Raw genomic sequence first — 19,207 nt, 5'->3', positions numbered from 1 at the left:
TGTGAAAACAAGCCCAAAACAAGCGACTTTTTTACGGAGCCCCCCTAGGTTCCGGGAAGAGAAAAATAAATAAACTGTGTGCACGGTTTTTAAACTGTGGGTGCAGATTGTCAATTTACATCCATGTGGACAGATTGGTAAACTGTGCGCAGTTTTGCAAAACTGTACACACGGACACGGTACAGTTTATTTATTTTTCTCCCCCCTGAGCTTCAGGACATTATATACACAGTAAACATGATAATTAAAAATTAAACTAAAATTAAAATGTGCACACAAATAAACATCATCCTGAATTCACAAATGCTCTATTTATTATTGCAGGGACTGCAGAAGATCCCATTTTTAAATAACTATAACCCACAAACAGGAGAAATTATTGATAATCTAGTGTGCAGCAATAAAGTGGCTCCTGCTCTGATAAACAAATGAGTGAGTTAGAAAAGACTAAAATAAACTAAACTGAGACACTAAATAAACTAAAACCATTCCAGTCAAAACCATTTGAACAGGTGAGGATGAGGCTTGGTCTAAAACATTTTTCTTAAGATAACACTTTAGCCTCATATATATGAAGAATAACACCACCATTATCTTTCTCTTTCTCCCAGTCTGTTATATTTCTTCCCGTATTTCGCCCACTTTGTCACTGGCATTTTTGTTCCTCGAAAAACTCCTACAGTCCAGTCACCATCAGTCGCGACTCGCGCGTATTTTCAAAACGTCACTCACTGACGTTTCCGAACCAGAAAAAAACAGATTGCCCTACTTTGCCTCTCGTTGCACTCTGCTGTGTGTATGGGGAAAGGGGAGGGAGGGAACAGGCAAGACAAACTCCCACGTTTAAATAACATATCGAAAATTTCTGCTTGACAACTTATTATGGAGCTGGGAACAAGCCCAAATAAGCAACTACACTTTAGAAACAAGCCCAAAAAAACCGCGACCCGCGACTACCAATATTTGTAAGCGACTTTACAGAAAAACAAGCCCAAAGTCGCTTATAATAAGCGGACTTGGCAACACTGATCAGAATAATAAACCATGGGTCACTAAATCGGTTAAAAATACAATTATTCAGAGAAATATTTGTTTTAATCAAGGTGATGTGACTCAGTATAAGGTATTAAAAAAGAACTTAAAATGGCAAGGCTTAATTATAAGGTCAAAGTAGAGGATATGTTAAGAACTGGGAATTCACGTTCTGCATGGGAGGGGGTGAAATCCATGATGGGGATGAATTCCAAAAAACGTAATATTTCTCTTGATGGGAAGCTTTATTTTGATCTTTCTAATGATCTGAATGTTTTTTATAATCGTTTTAATAGTCATGATTTTAGTCAGGAATTGGCAGTGTTTAATAATGGTGCTTCGGATCAGAGTAGGGTTAATGTTGACAAGGATATGGTCTTAAAACTTTTTCGAGGTGTAAGAGAGAGGAAAAGTCCTGGCCCGGATGGTATTGGGGGCCGTATTCTTAAAAATTGTGCGGAACAACTTGCAGATATTTTTTGTTTTATTTTTAAAATGTCATTGAGTCTGCATAAGGTTCCCTGTCTCTGGAAAGAGTCTATTATTCAAGTATATTTGTATAGCGCTTTTCACAATACAGATTGTATCAAAGCAGCTTCACAGTATTAAATTAAAATAAAATAATACAACAAGGTTTGTTTCTAGTGGAATTTATTGATTGATAGAATAAAATTAAATATCCCCAAAATATCCCCAACTGAGCAAGCCAAAGGCAACAGTGGCAAGGAACCGAAAAAAACTCCATCAAGTGGCCTAATGGTGTCCTAAAACTCCATCAGGTGACCTAATGGAGAAAAAAAAAAAAAAAACCTTGGGAGAACCCAGGCTCAGTCGGGGCCAGTTCTCCTCTGGCATTTATGAACTAGAGGCCGGATTGTAGTTTGAACTGTAAGATTAACAATATTATATGAATGCCTGGCCGAAAAGATGCGTCTTTAATCTAGTTTTAAACTGGGAGAGCGAGTCCGAGCAACGAACAGTATCAGGAAGACTATTCCAGAGTTTCGGAGCCAAATGTGAAAATGCTCTCCCTCCTTTGGTTGATCTGGATATCCTAGGTATGACCAAAAGCCTCGAATTTATTGATCTTAAAGAGCGCGATGGATTATAGGGCGATAGAAGATCCGTTAAATAGACTGGAGCTAAGCCGTTTAGGGCTTTATAAGTCAGTAGCAATACCTTGTAATTAATACGGAACTTTATAGGTAACCAATGCAGTGATGATAAAATCGGTGTTATATGATCATATTTTCTTGATCTAGTAAGAACTCTAGCGGCTGCATTTTGGACTAACTGTAGCTTGTTTATTGAGGATGCAGGACAACCGGCTAATAAAGCATTACAGTAATCTAGTCTCGAGGTCATGAATGCATGAACTAACTTTTCTGCATCAGAAACTGATAGCATATTACGTAGCTTAGCAATGTTTCTAAGGTGGAAAAAGGCTGTTTTTGTAACAAACGAAATATGATTTTCAAAAGACAGGTTACAATCGAGTATAACACCCAGGTCTTTTACTGTAGAGGATAAAGTAACAGGACATCCTACGATGTCAGAGTTGTATTGTGAGAGGTTCTGTGGGCGGTTTTTTGAACCGATAAGTGTTACCTCTGTCTTGTCCGGATTTAATAAAAGAAAATTATGCGTCATCCAATCTTTTATATCTTTAACACACTCTGTCAATTTGGATAATTTAGCGTTTTCATCCGGCCGTGATGAAATATATATTTGAGTGTCATCAGCATAACAATGGAAACTAATTCCATGTTTCCTTATAATATTTCCAAGTGGCATCATATATATTGAGAATAATAGAGGGCCTAACACAGATCCCTGCGGCACTCCATAGTTTACTGGAGTTATGATCGATTTTTCTCCATTCAAATAGACAAAATGGTAGCAGTCAGATAAGTATGATCTAAACCAGCTTAATGCTTGTCCTTGAACACCAGTATAATTTTGTAGTCGATCTAAGAGTATTGTGTGATCTATAGTATCGAACGAGCACTTAGATCAAGTAAAACTAATATTGAGATACAGCCTTGGTCAGAAGCTAAAAGTAAATCATTTGTGATTTTAACGAGCGCGGTTTCAGTGCTATGATGCGGCCTGAATCCTGACTGAAACTTTTCATAGATATCATTTTCTTGCAAGAAAGAGCCCAATTGAGCGGACACAACTTTTTCTAGTATTTTAGACATAAATGGAAGATTTGAAATGGGTCTATAATTTGCTAGATTATTATGATCTAATTGTGGTTTCTTAATGAGAGGTTTTATAACTGCCAGTTTAAATGTTCTTGGAACATGACCTAAAGATAAAGATGAGTTAATAATATTGAGGAGAGGCTCTTCCACTACAGGTAACACTTCTTTCAGTAGTTTAGTTGGTATAGGATCTAATAAACATGTTGTTGTTTTAGATGAAGTGATAAGTTTATTTAACTCTTTTTGTTCTATAGTTGTAAAGCACTGTAATTGTTCTTGCTGGGTGATAATTGAGGCTGAATTATAAGGCACGATTGAGGATTGAACGTTTACAATTGTGGTTCTGATGTTTTCTATTTTCTCAGTGAAGAAGTTAATGAAATCATTACTACTAAACTGTAACGGGATATTTTGTTCGGGTGACGTCTGTTTATTTGTTAGTCTAGCCACGGTGTTAAATAAAAACCTTGGATTGTTTTGGTTGTTTTCTATTAGTTTGCGGAGGTGCTCAGCCCTGGCCGCTTTTAGGGCCTTTTTATAACGTGACATACTGTCTTTCCACGCGATTCTAAAGACCTCTAAATTAGTTTGTTTCCATTTACGCTCTAAATTACGGGTTTCTCTCTTTAGAACATGCGTAGTATTATTGTACCATGGTGCTTTAATTTTCTCTCTGACCTTTTTTAATTTAATGGGTGCAACAACATCCAATGTTCTAGAGAGAATGGTGCTCATAGTGCTAGTTAGTTCTTCTAGTTCATCTGTTTGTTTGGGTTCAGGCAGCAGCTGAGACAGATTAGATAAGCAATTTGAGAAATTATCTATGGTGGATGGAAGGATTGTTCTGCCTGGTCGATAACGCGGCGCCGCATGACATATTACAGCAGTACGTAATATGCAAGTTACCAAGTAATGGTCAGTGACATCATCACTTTGTGGAATGATATCTATATCGGTTGGATCGGTTCCATATGATATAATTAAATCGAGTGTATGATTAAGACGATGAGTTGGTCCGGTGACGTTTTGCTTGACCCCAAAGGAATTTAATAAATCTATAAACGCAGCCCCTAACGCATCATTTGAATTATCTACGTGTATGTTAAAATCTCCAACAATTAATGCTTTATCTACATTGACCAATAGATCTGAGAGAAAATCTGCAAACTCTTTTAGGAAATCAGCGTAAGGCCCAGGCGGTCTATATACGGTAGCCAAGGCTAGAGATAATATGGATTTTTTTCTAACATCTAAGAGCGTAACATTTAGTACAAGTACTTCAAACGAAATAAACTTATAACCCGTTTTCTGAGTAACATTGAGAATATCTCTATAGATTGTTGCAACACCGCCGCCACGACCAATCAGACGGGGTTCATGCTTATAGGAGTATCCAGATGGAGTAGACTCATTTAGACCATTTAGACTCATTTATTGTACCTGTACCTAAGAATAATGCACCAAAATCTTTAAATGAGTACAGGCCAGTAGCACTTACTTCTTTGATAATGAAAACATTTGAGAGGATAGTGAGGGACGCGCTTTTGACCGCGCTTTTATATTTGTATAGCGCTTTTCACAATACAGATTGTATCAAAGCAGCTTCACAGTATTAAATTAAAATAAAATAATACAACAAGGTTTGTTTCTAGTGGAATTTATTGATTGATAGAATAAAATTAAATATCCCCAAAATATCCCCAACTGAGCAAGCCAAAGGCAACAGTGGCAAGGAACCGAAAAAAACTCCATCAAGTGGCCTAATGGTGTCCTAAAACTCCATCAGGTGACCTAATGGAGAAAAAAAAAAAAAAAACCTTGGGAGAACCCAGGCTCAGTCGGGGCCAGTTCTCCTCTGGCATTTATGAACTAGAGGCCGGATTGTAGTTTGAACTGTAAGATTAACAATATTATATGAATGCCTGGCCGAAAAGATGCGTCTTTAATCTAGTTTTAAACTGGGAGAGCGAGTCCGAGCAACGAACAGTATCAGGAAGACTATTCCAGAGTTTCGGAGCCAAATGTGAAAATGCTCTCCCTCCTTTGGTTGATCTGGATATCCTAGGTATGACCAAAAGCCTCGAATTTATTGATCTTAAAGAGCGCGATGGATTATAGGGCGATAGAAGATCCGTTAAATAGACTGGAGCTAAGCCGTTTAGGGCTTTATAAGTCAGTAGCAATACCTTGTAATTAATACGGAACTTTATAGGTAACCAATGCAGTGATGATAAAATCGGTGTTATATGATCATATTTTCTTGATCTAGTAAGAACTCTAGCGGCTGCATTTTGGACTAACTGTAGCTTGTTTATTGAGGATGCAGGACAACCAGCTAATAAAGCATTACAGTAATCTAGTCTCGAGGTCATGAATGCATGAACTAACTTTTCTGCATCAGAAACTGATAGCATATTACGTAGCTTAGCAATGTTTCTAAGGTGGAAAAAGGCTGTTTTTGTAACAAACGAAATATGATTTTCAAAAGACAGGTTACAATCGAGTATAACACCCAGGTCTTTTACTGTAGAGGATAAAGTAACAGGACATCCTACGATGTCAGAGTTGTATTGTGAGAGGTTCTGTGGGCGGTTTTTTGAACCGATAAGTGTTACCTCTGTCTTGTCCGGATTTAATAAAAGAAAATTATGCGTCATCCAATCTTTTATATCTTTAACACACTCTGTCAATTTGGATAATTTAGCGTTTTCATCCGGCCGTGATGAAATATATATTTGAGTGTCATCAGCATAACAATGGAAACTAATTCCATGTTTCCTTATAATATTTCCAAGTGGCATCATATATATTGAGAATAATAGAGGGCCTAACACAGATCCCTGCGGCACTCCATAGTTTACTGGAGTTATGATCGATTTTTCTCCATTCAAATAGACAAAATGGTAGCAGTCAGATAAGTATGATCTAAACCAGCTTAATGCTTGTCCTTGAACACCAGTATAATTTTGTAGTCGATCTAAGAGTATTGTGTGATCTATAGTATCGAACGAGCACTTAGATCAAGTAAAACTAATATTGAGATACAGCCTTGGTCAGAAGCTAAAAGTAAATCATTTGTGATTTTAACGAGCGCGGTTTCAGTGCTATGATGCGGCCTGAATCCTGACTGAAACTTTTCATAGATATCATTTTCTTGCAAGAAAGAGCCCAATTGAGCGGACACAACTTTTTCTAGTATTTTAGACATAAATGGAAGATTTGAAATGGGTCTATAATTTGCTAGATTATTATGATCTAATTGTGGTTTCTTAATGAGAGGTTTTATAACTGCCAGTTTAAATGTTCTTGGAACATGACCTAAAGATAAAGATGAGTTAATAATATTGAGGAGAGGCTCTTCCACTACAGGTAACACTTCTTTCAGTAGTTTAGTTGGTATAGGATCTAATAAACATGTTGTTGTTTTAGATGAAGTGATAAGTTTATTTAACTCTTTTTGTTCTATAGTTGTAAAGCACTGTAATTGTTCTTGCTGGGTGATAATTGAGGCTGAATTATAAGGCACGATTGAGGATTGAACGTTTACAATTGTGGTTCTGATGTTTTCTATTTTCTCAGTGAAGAAGTTAATGAAATCATTACTACTAAACTGTAACGGGATATTTTGTTCGGGTGACGTCTGTTTATTTGTTAGTCTAGCCACGGTGTTAAATAAAAACCTTGGATTGTTTTGGTTGTTTTCTATTAGTTTGCGGAGGTGCTCAGCCCTGGCCGCTTTTAGGGCCTTTTTATAACGTGACATACTGTCTTTCCACGCGATTCTAAAGACCTCTAAATTAGTTTGTTTCCATTTACGCTCTAAATTACGGGTTTCTCTCTTTAGAACATGCGTAGTATTATTGTACCATGGTGCTTTAATTTTCTCTCTGACCTTTTTTAATTTAATGGGTGCAACAACATCCAATGTTCTAGAGAGAATGGTGCTCATAGTGCTAGTTAGTTCTTCTAGTTCATCTGTTTGTTTGGGTTCAGGCAGCAGCTGAGACAGATTAGATAAGCAATTTGAGAAATTATCTATGGTGGATGGAAGGATTGTTCTGCCTGGTCGATAACGCGGCGCCGCATGACATATTACAGCAGTACGTAATATGCAAGTTACCAAGTAATGGTCAGTGACATCATCACTTTGTGGAATGATATCTATATCGGTTGGATCGGTTCCATATGATATAATTAAATCGAGTGTATGATTAAGACGATGAGTTGGTCCGGTGACGTTTTGCTTGACCCCAAAGGAATTTAATAAATCTATAAACGCAGCCCCTAACGCATCATTTGAATTATCTACGTGTATGTTAAAATCTCCAACAATTAATGCTTTATCTACATTGACCAATAGATCTGAGAGAAAATCTGCAAACTCTTTTAGGAAATCAGCGTAAGGCCCAGGCGGTCTATATACGGTAGCCAAGGCTAGAGATAATATGGATTTTTTTCTAACATCTAAGAGCGTAACATTTAGTACAAGTACTTCAGTACTACTTTTGGGGCTCATGTGGATGCTGTTTGTAAAAAAGCCCACCAGCGTATGTATTTTTTACGGAAACTCTGTGGTTTTAACGTGGATAGCACTTTTATGAAAATGTTTTATTCTTGTTTTATTGAGTCAGTTATTACTTTTACATTTGTGTGCTGGTATGGATCGCTTAATCTGAAAAATAGAAACAGACTTCAGGGTATTGTTAAAGTGTGTAGTAAGATTGTCGGCACCAACCTGACTGATTTAAACAGTTTGCATAAAGCCAGGACTCTGAGGAAGGCTGAGTTAATAATAAGAGATTCCAGCCATCCCTTGCAGAATCTCGTTACGTTGTTACCTTCTTTACGTAGATATTCTTTACCGTTTTGTAGGACAAATAGATTTAAAAATTCTTTTGTACCAGTTGCTATTGGGTTTTTGAATAACTAATTATTATTATTATTATTATTATTATTATTATTATTTTATTTATTTTTTTCTGTACTGTTTGTTTCTGTGTGTTTGTGATTGTATAGATTCTGCTGGCTGCAAAACAAATTGCCCCTCCGGGATAATAAAGTTGACCTTACCTGACCTGACCTGTCACAAAGAACTGGCAAAAGTGGCAAAAAATAACGGCCGCATCCGGTGTGTGTCTACAGTGTAGACACAGTGTTAAAGCTCATTCTGCTACGTTACAACATCAAGCAATATTCCAATAATTTATATAATTATAACACTTTATATAGGGCCATTTTGCATTGAGAGTAGCCTAGTTTCACGTTTAGTACATTTTGCTTACTACTTATTTAAAATAGTATAAAACCCTAACCCTAACCCTAACCCTAACCAATTGGAAAGTGTGTCCAAACTTACTGTACTATAATACACATAAATAATATTGCTACTGTATTATAATATACACATAAATAATATTGGCCGATATATCGGTATCTGGCTTTTTTTATCGGTATCGGCATCGGCGCCCAAAAGTCCATATCGGTCGGGCTCTACTAAAAACATGATAGCTAGTACAAAAGTGGTTTTGGACAATGTCACTAAGTTAGCAAGATCAAGCTAGTATATTGAGCTGATCATGTGATCTATTGAGGGAAAAATACTGAGTGCAATTTCAAAGCTTGTAACACTTTATCTTATCTAGTGGTTTTGCACAAGGAAGGTCAGAATGAGAAAATCACAAAACTAGGGTAAACAGCTCACTTTAACTCATCATTAGATCCCCACCCATCCCTTTCATCAGGAAAGCAAGACAGACCAGTTTAGCCATTAAGGTGCTTCATCACTGATTCAGATCATATGAACTGGGTTTTGTGTTTAGTTTCCCCGAATGCAACTTTGATTGAAATGATAATGTTTGATTTAATGATAATTTAGATTAACCTCAGGTTGCTACAGGGTGTGACTGTAAATCAGACTAACTTCCATAAAATACTTCTTGTTCCTTTAAAAAATACAACAAATGTAATTGCACTGTAATACATGAACATGAATACATGAAGTGAGGCCATATGACAAAATACGAACATGACACACACATGCACACACACCCCCACATGCACAGTCTTGTTTTATGGCATGTTGTTTTGAGGAACTCCCTGAAGTCCTGCTGCTCATAGCCAACACTGAATCTTAACGACACCGAATGCTTTAAAATACGGAATCTTTAAGAACATAATATATGACAAGCAAACAGCTAAAGCGTGTTTGTAACGACGATACAAAATCAAATGCAAAACAAAAGCGCTTCTGTTGTAGCCTTAGTAACCAACTTTCTGACAGACCTACCAGATCTGTTTTCGGCATCACGGCGACTCCACCTTGTTCAATGTCCCTTTCATTCATCTTGGTTTGTTTATGGACTTTATTAAGTCGCTGTTAGTTTGTAGTAAGTTTCACGTCAGAGCGCTCTGCAGAAGCGCGTAATCTCCATTCGGTGAGAGGAAGTCCGGGATCGCTCGAGACTGTCGGGTTACCTGAGAAAACAGGTGTAACCAGGGCTCGCGCAGGGTGTGGCTACAGAGGAGATGGTGGACGTGTGTGTGTGTGTGTGTTAAAAACGAGACAGTATGCTATACCTGTGAGACGAGACATACCGGTATGCTCATTTATGCTTGAATCAAAATCCGGTTTATTGTTCGCTACACAAAGGTCTAATCACCGTCAACAAAATGGCAGGTTATAGTTGTTATATTTGCTTATTATGTTAGGGATAATTCAAGATAATTGGAACATTTAGATAATTTTGAGTTATCTCAGTGCCAAAAAAGTGTCCTAATTTACCTGATGTACAACGGAACTAAAATGCCATTTGATCTGGTGGCAATCTTGTTTTTCTTTTATAAGTATAAAAATGTTATACATTTTATATTTAAAAAAATTGTGAGAAATGTTATTTATTTATTTCATAAAAATCATATTTTTTATATATATACATATGAGAGAGAAAGAGAGAGAGATCAAAACAGCATTTTAGATATTAAATTACAAATTACATTAAATTAAATATTGCACATTAAATATTAAATTACAATTAAGCAGGTTACATTACATTAACTTTCCTCAATGCTGAAAGACATTTTACTCTAAATGTAAGGTAAAAGATGCCCCTCATCACCTATTTTTAATAATGAGATTAATAATAAATATAATAATAATAAAATATTGTATTATTTATTGTTTATTCAACTATGCCAAACATTTTGAGTGCCAAAATATTTGACAATCAAAAAATATATTTCTTTACACTGAATATCTAAATATTCAAAAAGAAAAAGAAAAAGTATTTCTTTTATTCGACAGATATTTTGGTACTATAATATTTGACATATTTTCCTTTAGTTAAAAGCCTCATTGTACCCTTCATATTCACACGAGCAAAATGAATATGCCAAAGGAAGCTACCATGTTGGACAACACAAATTACAAACCATAAAGTTGTTACGTTTTTTATTAATTATACTTTTGTCACCTTTATATACAATTTTTAAATAGAATACATACAACTTTTATATAATAAGAGCAGCCTAAACAAAGTCTATCAAAGACATGCAATATCTTAGTAAATTAGTTAATATAATATATAATAGTTCTCTTCTTTGAACTCTTTCACATCAGCAATATCCTGAGCAGTACCAGTCAAACACATTCTGTCCTTTGATGAATGAGCAGAAGCTCGTCTGGGATGTTTAGTCTCAGCGTCCGTATCCTGTTGGGTCGTTGGCCTTTTTGGATTCGTCTTTTCCGTTGCTCTGACCCATTCGGTATAACTTGTTGGCCAGGTTGTGTACCTGACATGTTCCAAGCTGACAGCCTCTCTGAGCTGCGCGCTTTCTGAGAGAGAGAAGACAAATGTCAATCCATGGGCTTCTGCATTTATACTGATCTATGATTTAAGATTTACTAATGCATTATTCAAATCAAAGGTTGTATTTGTTAACATTAGTTAATGCACTGTGAACTAGCATGAACAAACAATACATTTTTATTAACCAACATTAACAAAGATTAATACATACTGTACCAAATGTATTGCTCATTGTTAGTTCATGTTAGTAAATACATTAACTAATATTAATGAATGAAACCTTAATCTACCGATATTTGATATGAGGCACACTTTTTGTTTTTGTTAATATTTGTTATTAACTTTAACCCCAAGCAGCAGACAAGGAAAACAAAAATATATATGTTTATATTCTTGCATATAATACTTATACTCTACTGTAAAAAAAAATGCAATCTTAATGTGCATTAAATTGCACATTAAAGGGTGCAATTTAATGCACCCTTTTCAGAAAGGGTGCATTAAATTGATCAAAAGTGACAGTAAATGCATTTAAAAAGTTCAACATTTATTTTCTTTTTTTAAAATAAATGCTGTTCTAATTACCGTTCTATTCATCGTGATCAAAGAATTCTAAAATATTTGGAATAAAGTACATTTTAAAATATGTTAAAATAGAAAACAGTTAATTCAAATTGTAAAAGAATATTTCACGAAATCACTGTTTTACTGATTTTTTTAATCAAATAAATGCAGCCTAAGTTAGCATAAGATACTTTTTTTAACATTTGAAGTGTATATTCTTTGATAAATGTTTAGCTCTGGACAGTGATTCACTTACTCTCTGGCTTTCTGAGGGATGGTTTGTAGAATCAGAAAAAAGGCTGCGTCTGAATCGGGTTTGCTGGTGGTTTTGGTCTCCATTGATGGAGTCTCTCTGTCAGTGCCGACCAAGGTCACGTCCCTTGACCTCTGTATGCCCTTCACTAGTGAGAGGCTTTCTGTCTGTGTCCTGTTTAATACATATGAAAATACTGTGTGAGATTATGTAGCATGTGTATGTGGTCAAAATGTCCCTACGAGGATGGGAATACCAGAAATCCTTTTCCTTGTGGGGACATGTTTTGGTCCCCATTAGGAAAACAGCCTATAAACCAATCTAAAAATGCAAAACGTTTTCTATGATGGGTAGGTCTATAGGGGCAGGGTTATGTAAGGGAATTGAATATGAAGTTTGTACAGTTTAAAACCATGGAAACCCTAAACATGGAAACCCAACATGTGTGTGTGTGTGTGTGTGTGTGTGTGTGTGTGTGTGTGTGTGTGTGTGTGTGTGTGTGTGTGTGTGTGTGTGTGTGTGTGTGTAAATGCACACACCTCTGTGTCTGTCTCACTTGTGTGGCTGTGTTCATCGGTATAGTCAGCAACAGCAAAACAGCCACTTCCATAATGGTATGACCTGTAGGGATGCAAATTACACACAATCAGTCAATCAACCAATCAATAAATAAGTGTTATTTTAGTATCATTATATACACTGTAAAAATATACAGTGACACTTTATTTTAAGGTGTCTGTGTTACATTGTAACTATATATTTAAGTACTGAGTAATAGTAATTAACAACATGTACTTACTGTTGGGTTAGGAATAGGGTTCGGTTTAGGGTTAGTTGTATGCAATTAAGCATAAATTTACTGTTATTATTATGGTAAGTGCATAGGACACTGTAAAACCTTTTCAGTGTACTATTATAATTTTTGTTAATTTATATATATATGTCATATTATATCATATCATTTGTTTTAATAAATAATACAACTATATAGTTTTATTTTTTTTTATTTTTAGTGTTTAGTTTATTAAGTTAACTCAAAAAAAATTAAATATGCTTGCCAAATGTTTTTTTATTTTTTATTTTATTGTATTTTATGTCAGTTAATGTTTATTTTATATGTAAATGCTTTTCATGGTTTTATTTGATAATAAGCCTATAAAAGTGATCAATTGACATTATTTTTAAAAAAAAGGCAGTAAACCTGTTGCCTTAAAATTATTAAGTAAATAAACGTCATGCTTAATTGAAAAAATGAAGTACTGTGGAATTGTCAAGTTCACATAACTTATTTTTTTCAATTAAGCATTTTTAAGTAAGTGACAGATAATATGCCTCGTCACTCTGTTCTCAATTAAATGCAACTATGTAATTAACGTTTTGTTGATCTCTTTAGGAACTCACCTTGCATGGAATGGAGACACTTGGGAAGACTTTTTGTCCTGACCATCAATCCTTAGAAACAGTGTCACACTGTTGAGGAAAACGGAATATGATCCACTTGGTCTTTGTCTATGAGAAAAGCATGTAAGTTCTAGAGTTTCTTCTGCCTCCCCTGAGTTTATATGACAGTGGGAAGGGGGGCGTGGCTACACAAGGGGGTGTGTCCTCACTGCTAATTGTAGTGAATTATAATATATTTGTACCTTTCTTCTTATAGACAAGTCTCCATTTCTGTTTAAACTGGTACAGATGTAACATCTAAATGATAATATATATTTTATGTTTCTTTCTCTAACCCTGACGCAGTCATACTTTCTACCTTCCTCTTCTTATGACTCACAACCTCTTTACATCTCAACTGGCTGCTTGTTCCTGAACGTTTTTTTTACAGCTCTCTCACCTGCCGGAAAGCCATCTCTTAAAATAGCCCCTCCTCTCACACAGCTTTCCTTTATCGCTCCACTTTTCCTGTCATTTTGTTCCCCTAACTTGAGTCACTCTTTTTTACATGTCTTTCTTGTTTTTCTTCTTCATGCCCCTGGCACTTCAGATCCTCTCCTGTTCTCTCAAAACTCCCATCGGTGTTTCCAAGCGAGATTTTTTTTTTTTGACATGAGATTGCACTCTTAACAGTCTCCAAATAAAATCTTTTCAGTTAGTCGGAAACTTTCAGGAATTTTGAAGCGTCATTTGAATTGAGCTATATAAAGGAGATGACTGTTCATTCACAAGCCTTTCCCCTATTCTCATCCTCCTTTCTTGACAACCTAGTTCCCCCCTTGTTCTTGCTTGTTCTCTGTTTCCCTATAGACTCTATTGTGCACTTTTCCTGCTTTGGACATCTGGAGTTGTTTTCCCAGTCGGAGTAGCTGCTGGGATACTTCAAGTTTTCTTAACCAAGTGCCACATGCAAATATTTATGTATGTCATATACAAACCTGCATCATATAGAGATTACTTGTTAGATAAAGGACAGAAAGCCGTAATTCACCTGATTCAGTTTACATATTTTAGTTCATATTTACTTTTCCTGCTGTTTTCTTGTAACCGTAACATGTATATGCAACAGGTTGTGGAATTTTAATGATTTTTTTTAGTGTGGACCCACTAGAGGCCAAATGTGCTCTGTCCCTCTTATTCATTTTTGCAGCCTACAATTAAATGTAGTGGTCTGTGGTTAAAACAAACTCAAATGCTGTTTGATAATTCATACCATTGTAAGCCAAGAAATGTAAGACCTCTATCTCATCTAATTCTAATCATGTTTAAGAAATGCTTACATCTTTTATTAATTTCAGTTTATTCTCAAAAAACTTGCAAGACATTTAAAACTCAAAATCCAAACATTGTTGTTATTCTTTACTAAAAGTAAAACTATTAAAATCAGTTTTAGGTCATTTAAATTAAAATGAAATTAAAACAAAAGTATAAGATGAAAAACTTCAATTTAAAAAAACTTGAAAATTAGAAATGTTGCCTTGGCAACCACTGTAAAATAAGTTGAAGTTGGGGAAAGTTACTTTTAAAAGTAATGTGTTACTCCCTAAAAAAGAAACTAACTGCACTACTTGGTTACTTTTAATGAAAAGTAATGTGTTATGTTGCGTAACTTTTTTTCAGCTGGGCTGAGCTCGCTTGCTTGTTTTTTAATAACTGTAAAATTTGCTTTGAAACAATATGTATTTTATAAAGTGCTATAAAAATAAAGGTGACTTGACTTAACTTGACATAACAAAAAAAAGTTTTCAAAAGTAAAGGCCCTTTCACACCAAAAGTAAAATGAATAAGCCTAATGCGAAAGGAAATGTAAATTCACGCTTGTACAGTAGAGGGTGCAGCTCAAACAAACCTTTCGGCTGTGCTGCCATTCTGGATCGCATGAAGAATAAAACACAGGCAATGAAAGTTCAACACTCTTACTTCAGCAATAAAAACAAAAAAACATGAAACGCAAAAGTGATGTTTATCTAAAGTCATATTTTGCTTCTTTGTATTGCTAAACTGGATCATCGAAGGTCAGCAGCAAAGACATTGGTTAATAAAGTGAGATTAAATACATAAAGTATATTTGTGTTATTTAACATTAAGGTTTGTATAATATTCTGAGTTAGCATTCGCTGTTTTCATTCATTCACTCAGCGAACACAATGCCTCTGCACTCACTCCTGATTTCTCTCAACATGAGGACAGCAGAGCTGTCAGTCAATACATGGGAAAACAAAGTAACTTTTGTTACTTATTTGAAAAAGTAACTTTTTTAAAAATGTAAAAGTTATGTTATTTTACTAGTTACTTGAAAAAGCAATCTGATTATGTAACTCATGTTACTTGTAATATGTTACTCCTATGAGATTTATTAAAAAATAAGCAGAATTTACTACTCAAAGGGTCATGGAGATTTTTGTGCGAACAATTCTATGACACAGACATCTTAAACATCACTTAGGAAGCTTACAATCATATTTATTATTTGTAAGCAGGGCCTGAAATTAACACCCGACCACACGCCAAATGCGGGTGAATTCTGCAATTGGCGGGTAACACTGTAAGAGTCATTATTACTTGTAAGGATCTCGTTAATAACTTGACAGCACTTAAATGTGTATTCTTACAAGTTAAAGAACAAATGTTTGTGCAATTCCTTTTTTTTTCCACCTTTTATGAGGCCAAAAAAAAAAAAAAAAAAAAAAAACTGACTGGTAAAAAGTCACTGTGGCGGGTGGATTTTTAAATCCACCTGCCAGCTGGTGGTCAAAAAAGTTAACTTCAGGCCCTGTTTGTAAGTAATGTAAGATTATAAGTCACTGACTTTAGAATTAATCTCATAAAAATAAAATGAGAAAAACATAAGATGCTTGCTATTTTATTTTATAATATTTGAAGTAGGCTAGGTCACGGTAACAATTAACAGATGTTTGTGACTTTTAATCAGATTCACCTTTATTCATCTTGACTCTCTCTCCAAGACACAATCGCTTTTTGCTGTGAAAGAGCTTGTCAACAGGATGTAAATGGCAGGTGTGGATGCAGGATTTGTGTAACACTTGATTAAGAGTAGAAGAGGAGCTGTTGTTCGAGCACTTACTGTGATTTATGTCTGTGTACGTCAGTTTGTGCAGATAGGGAAAGGTGAAGGGGGTTTATTCTCATATGAATTGCAGTGTATATCATTTCAAACATTCTCCTATCTTTAACAGGCACATCCTGTTGTTGATTGCCAATCAGTGGCACAAGGTGCAGTGTGTGTGTACTGTATGTATGAGTGTTTGTGTGTCATTTCTTTGTCCTGGCCACCGGGCACTGATGTGTATCCTGTCAGGAAACACATTGACTAAGTTACATGACAGATTCACACACACTTCACTTACTAAAATGCCCATTCACACTCACACACACACACACACACACGTCATAATCCATTTCCATATGGACCATATGGGCTAAATGTAGTATATGTGTAACGAAATCCACTGGAGGCGAGATGTAGAGAACCCAAATGCAACTTTAATTATCAAACATAAAACAAAGGCTGGAAACTGGTAACTCAAAACAAAAACAAGAACCTGGACAAGAAACATTCATAACTTGAAACATTCATACAATACTCGACAAAGACACAGGGCAAATATGAGGGCTTAAATACACAGATTAATTACTAGACAAGGGACACCTGTGAACAATGAACATGACAATGATAAGAACAAGAAAACAAAACCCAAACCGTGACAATATGCCTGTAGTATATAAATTAAGTCAAATGTACTTTAACTCATTATCATATTGAAATTCAGAATTGCAAACACAATTTGGCCTTCTAATCTAGAGGCAGAAGGACAGTAGATGATTCATTATGTTGTATTATGTACTGTACATGTAAGTTGGCATCATGTCAGCCAACTGTGGGCCATGGCAATGATGGCACTGCATGCATGACGGCAGACAACATTTGGGCCGATTGTGGATGGGAGGTGTGTGGCCCAGATCATGTCAGCCAACTGTGGGCCAAGTGTGGCAATGATGGCACTGCATGACGGCCGACAACATTTGGGCCGATTGTGCATGGGAGGTGTGTGGCCCAGATCAGTGTAGCGGTTATGGGCCATACTTTGTGTACGGGACAATTATAAGTATTTAGGCCGCTACTATTATATTCAAGGATTGTCCCCCCCACCACCACAATTTTTCACAAGAGAAATAAAACAGTTTAAAGTGTTGTCCATGGATAGTGCAGTTATCAAAACTACGAAAGAGATGAAATGATTTTAATAATTAATAACAATAATAATATTAATTGACTTATGAGTCGGTGAAAAAAGCTATGTCCAGAAAGAATTATAAATAATTATAAATATAGCATTTAGTTTTCAGCAGTGTTCACAAAATTCAATAATCATTTAAAAATTCCCAAATCCATTTGACCTGAACAAAATATACATTTTCCTAACATGACAACTGAGTTACATTTTTAAATTATTTATTTTAATTTGTTTTTATGAATTTCTAATAAAAAAACTTAATTCACATACAAAATAGTCTAAAGTTGTCCATACTCTTTAGTTTAAGAACCACAAAATCATGTTAAAAACTTACTATATATATATATATATATATATATACATATATATATATATATATATATATATATATATATATATATATATATATATATATATATATACACACAGTTGCATAAATATGTACAGTTAACTGTGCAGTGAACTATTGTTTATTTTGTGCGATCTCCACGGTAACAGCAGCTTTCTGGTTGGTGGATGAGGTTCACGTGATGCGTCGTTTGACATTTCTCCCGCTGAAGGGTGACGAAGACGTCTGACAAACCGAACCGCTGTTCAGGTAAGTGAAGCTATTTTGTGCACGACCCTATTTTTTTTACAGTCTATATATTGTGTACGACCTAACATTAAATGCAATACATACAGCAGATATGCAACCACATGAATATTTGTATATGTATTCATTAATTTAGTATTTTGTCTTTTAGCTGCTGTGAGGAAAAAATCGTCTGACACATGCCACTGATCAGGAGAAAGAAGCAACAATACAAAGATGGCTTCAGCTCCTGAAACAGCATCATAGTTTCTGCCGTTTACTGTCTATGGTTTCAGCCCAGATCTGGCCCAAATCTGGTTCATGTGGATTTCACACGGTCCAGATGTGGGCCGGATCTGGGCCGACACAGAAAAGAGGGGCTGCAGAGCTGTACTTCACTTCCTGAGGATAGCATCACTCTCTCCCTCACACATACAAACATTCTTATGTGCAAATTTGTTTTAAGTAATTTTTTTTAATTTGCTTTATGTTTGTTGAGAGTAAAATTACATTATAATATGTTTAAATTTCAGTGCTAGATTAATTGATAGATTAATTTAGTTAGAATTGAAAAATGTTTTTTTTTTTGGCTTGTGCATTACTACAATAAGTAAACTACTGTTTAAGACAGACCAGAACATTTTGAAATTAAATGCACTGTGAGGTGGTAATAAGATGTTAAGCTTTGAATGTTCTAAAAAAAAATAGAACATAATAATAATTTATTATTATTGGCTTGTGCCTATTGTTAAATAAACTATTTTTGAGAATTGAATTTTCTTGTGCCTTATTTGTTCACATGGTTTGGGTAAGATTAGGCTGGGTTATGGCTCAGTTTTGGGGTTTCTGGTTAAAGGGTGGCGTTGATATGGTTAACTTATGGCTGAGAATTGGTACCAATAATAAAACCTGTTTTGGCCCAGTTCAGGGCCAGTTAAGGGTGACTAACTGGCTGAGATTCGGGCCAGTTATGGCCCATGTGTGACCCTTGTCTTTAATCCAGTTCTGGGCCACTTCAGGGCCGTCATTCTTTGCGGTACTTGGGCCGAGGGAAATGTGATAGTGTGGCCCGGAGC

At 35.5% G+C, this 19,207-nt stretch overlaps 2 protein-coding genes across 2 annotated transcripts in view; both read right to left on the bottom strand.

The window, feature by feature from the left end:
• LOC311096681 (transient receptor potential cation channel subfamily M member 4-like) overlaps window positions 1-9,729 on the bottom strand; it is a 41,504-nt gene extending 31,775 nt beyond the window's left edge. The window contains exon 1 of the mRNA XM_084135983.1: window positions 9,526-9,729. Coding sequence (XP_083992109.1) covers window positions 9,526-9,582 — 57 coding nt within the window. The 5' untranslated portion in view covers window positions 9,583-9,729. The remainder of the gene's footprint in view (window positions 1-9,525) is intronic.
• A 942-nt stretch (window positions 9,730-10,671) lies between these two features.
• Window positions 10,672-13,394, bottom strand: LOC311096455 (uncharacterized protein). Its single transcript, XM_084135595.1, has 4 exons — window positions 13,263-13,394; window positions 12,401-12,482; window positions 11,865-12,035; window positions 10,672-11,070 (listed from the first exon to the last, which is right to left on the bottom strand). Exons 1-4 carry the CDS (start codon window positions 13,306-13,308, stop codon window positions 10,932-10,934), a joined length of 438 nt encoding a protein of 145 aa, XP_083991721.1. The 5' UTR covers window positions 13,309-13,394; the 3' UTR covers window positions 10,672-10,931.
• Window positions 13,395-19,207: the final 5,813 nt, after the last annotated feature.

This window comes from Abramis brama (assembly GCF_963993115.1).
Source record: "Abramis brama genome assembly, chromosome: 14".
NCBI classification, from domain to species: domain Eukaryota; kingdom Metazoa; phylum Chordata; class Actinopteri; order Cypriniformes; family Leuciscidae; genus Abramis; species Abramis brama.
This window is presented reverse-complemented; position numbering and strand designations above follow the sequence as displayed.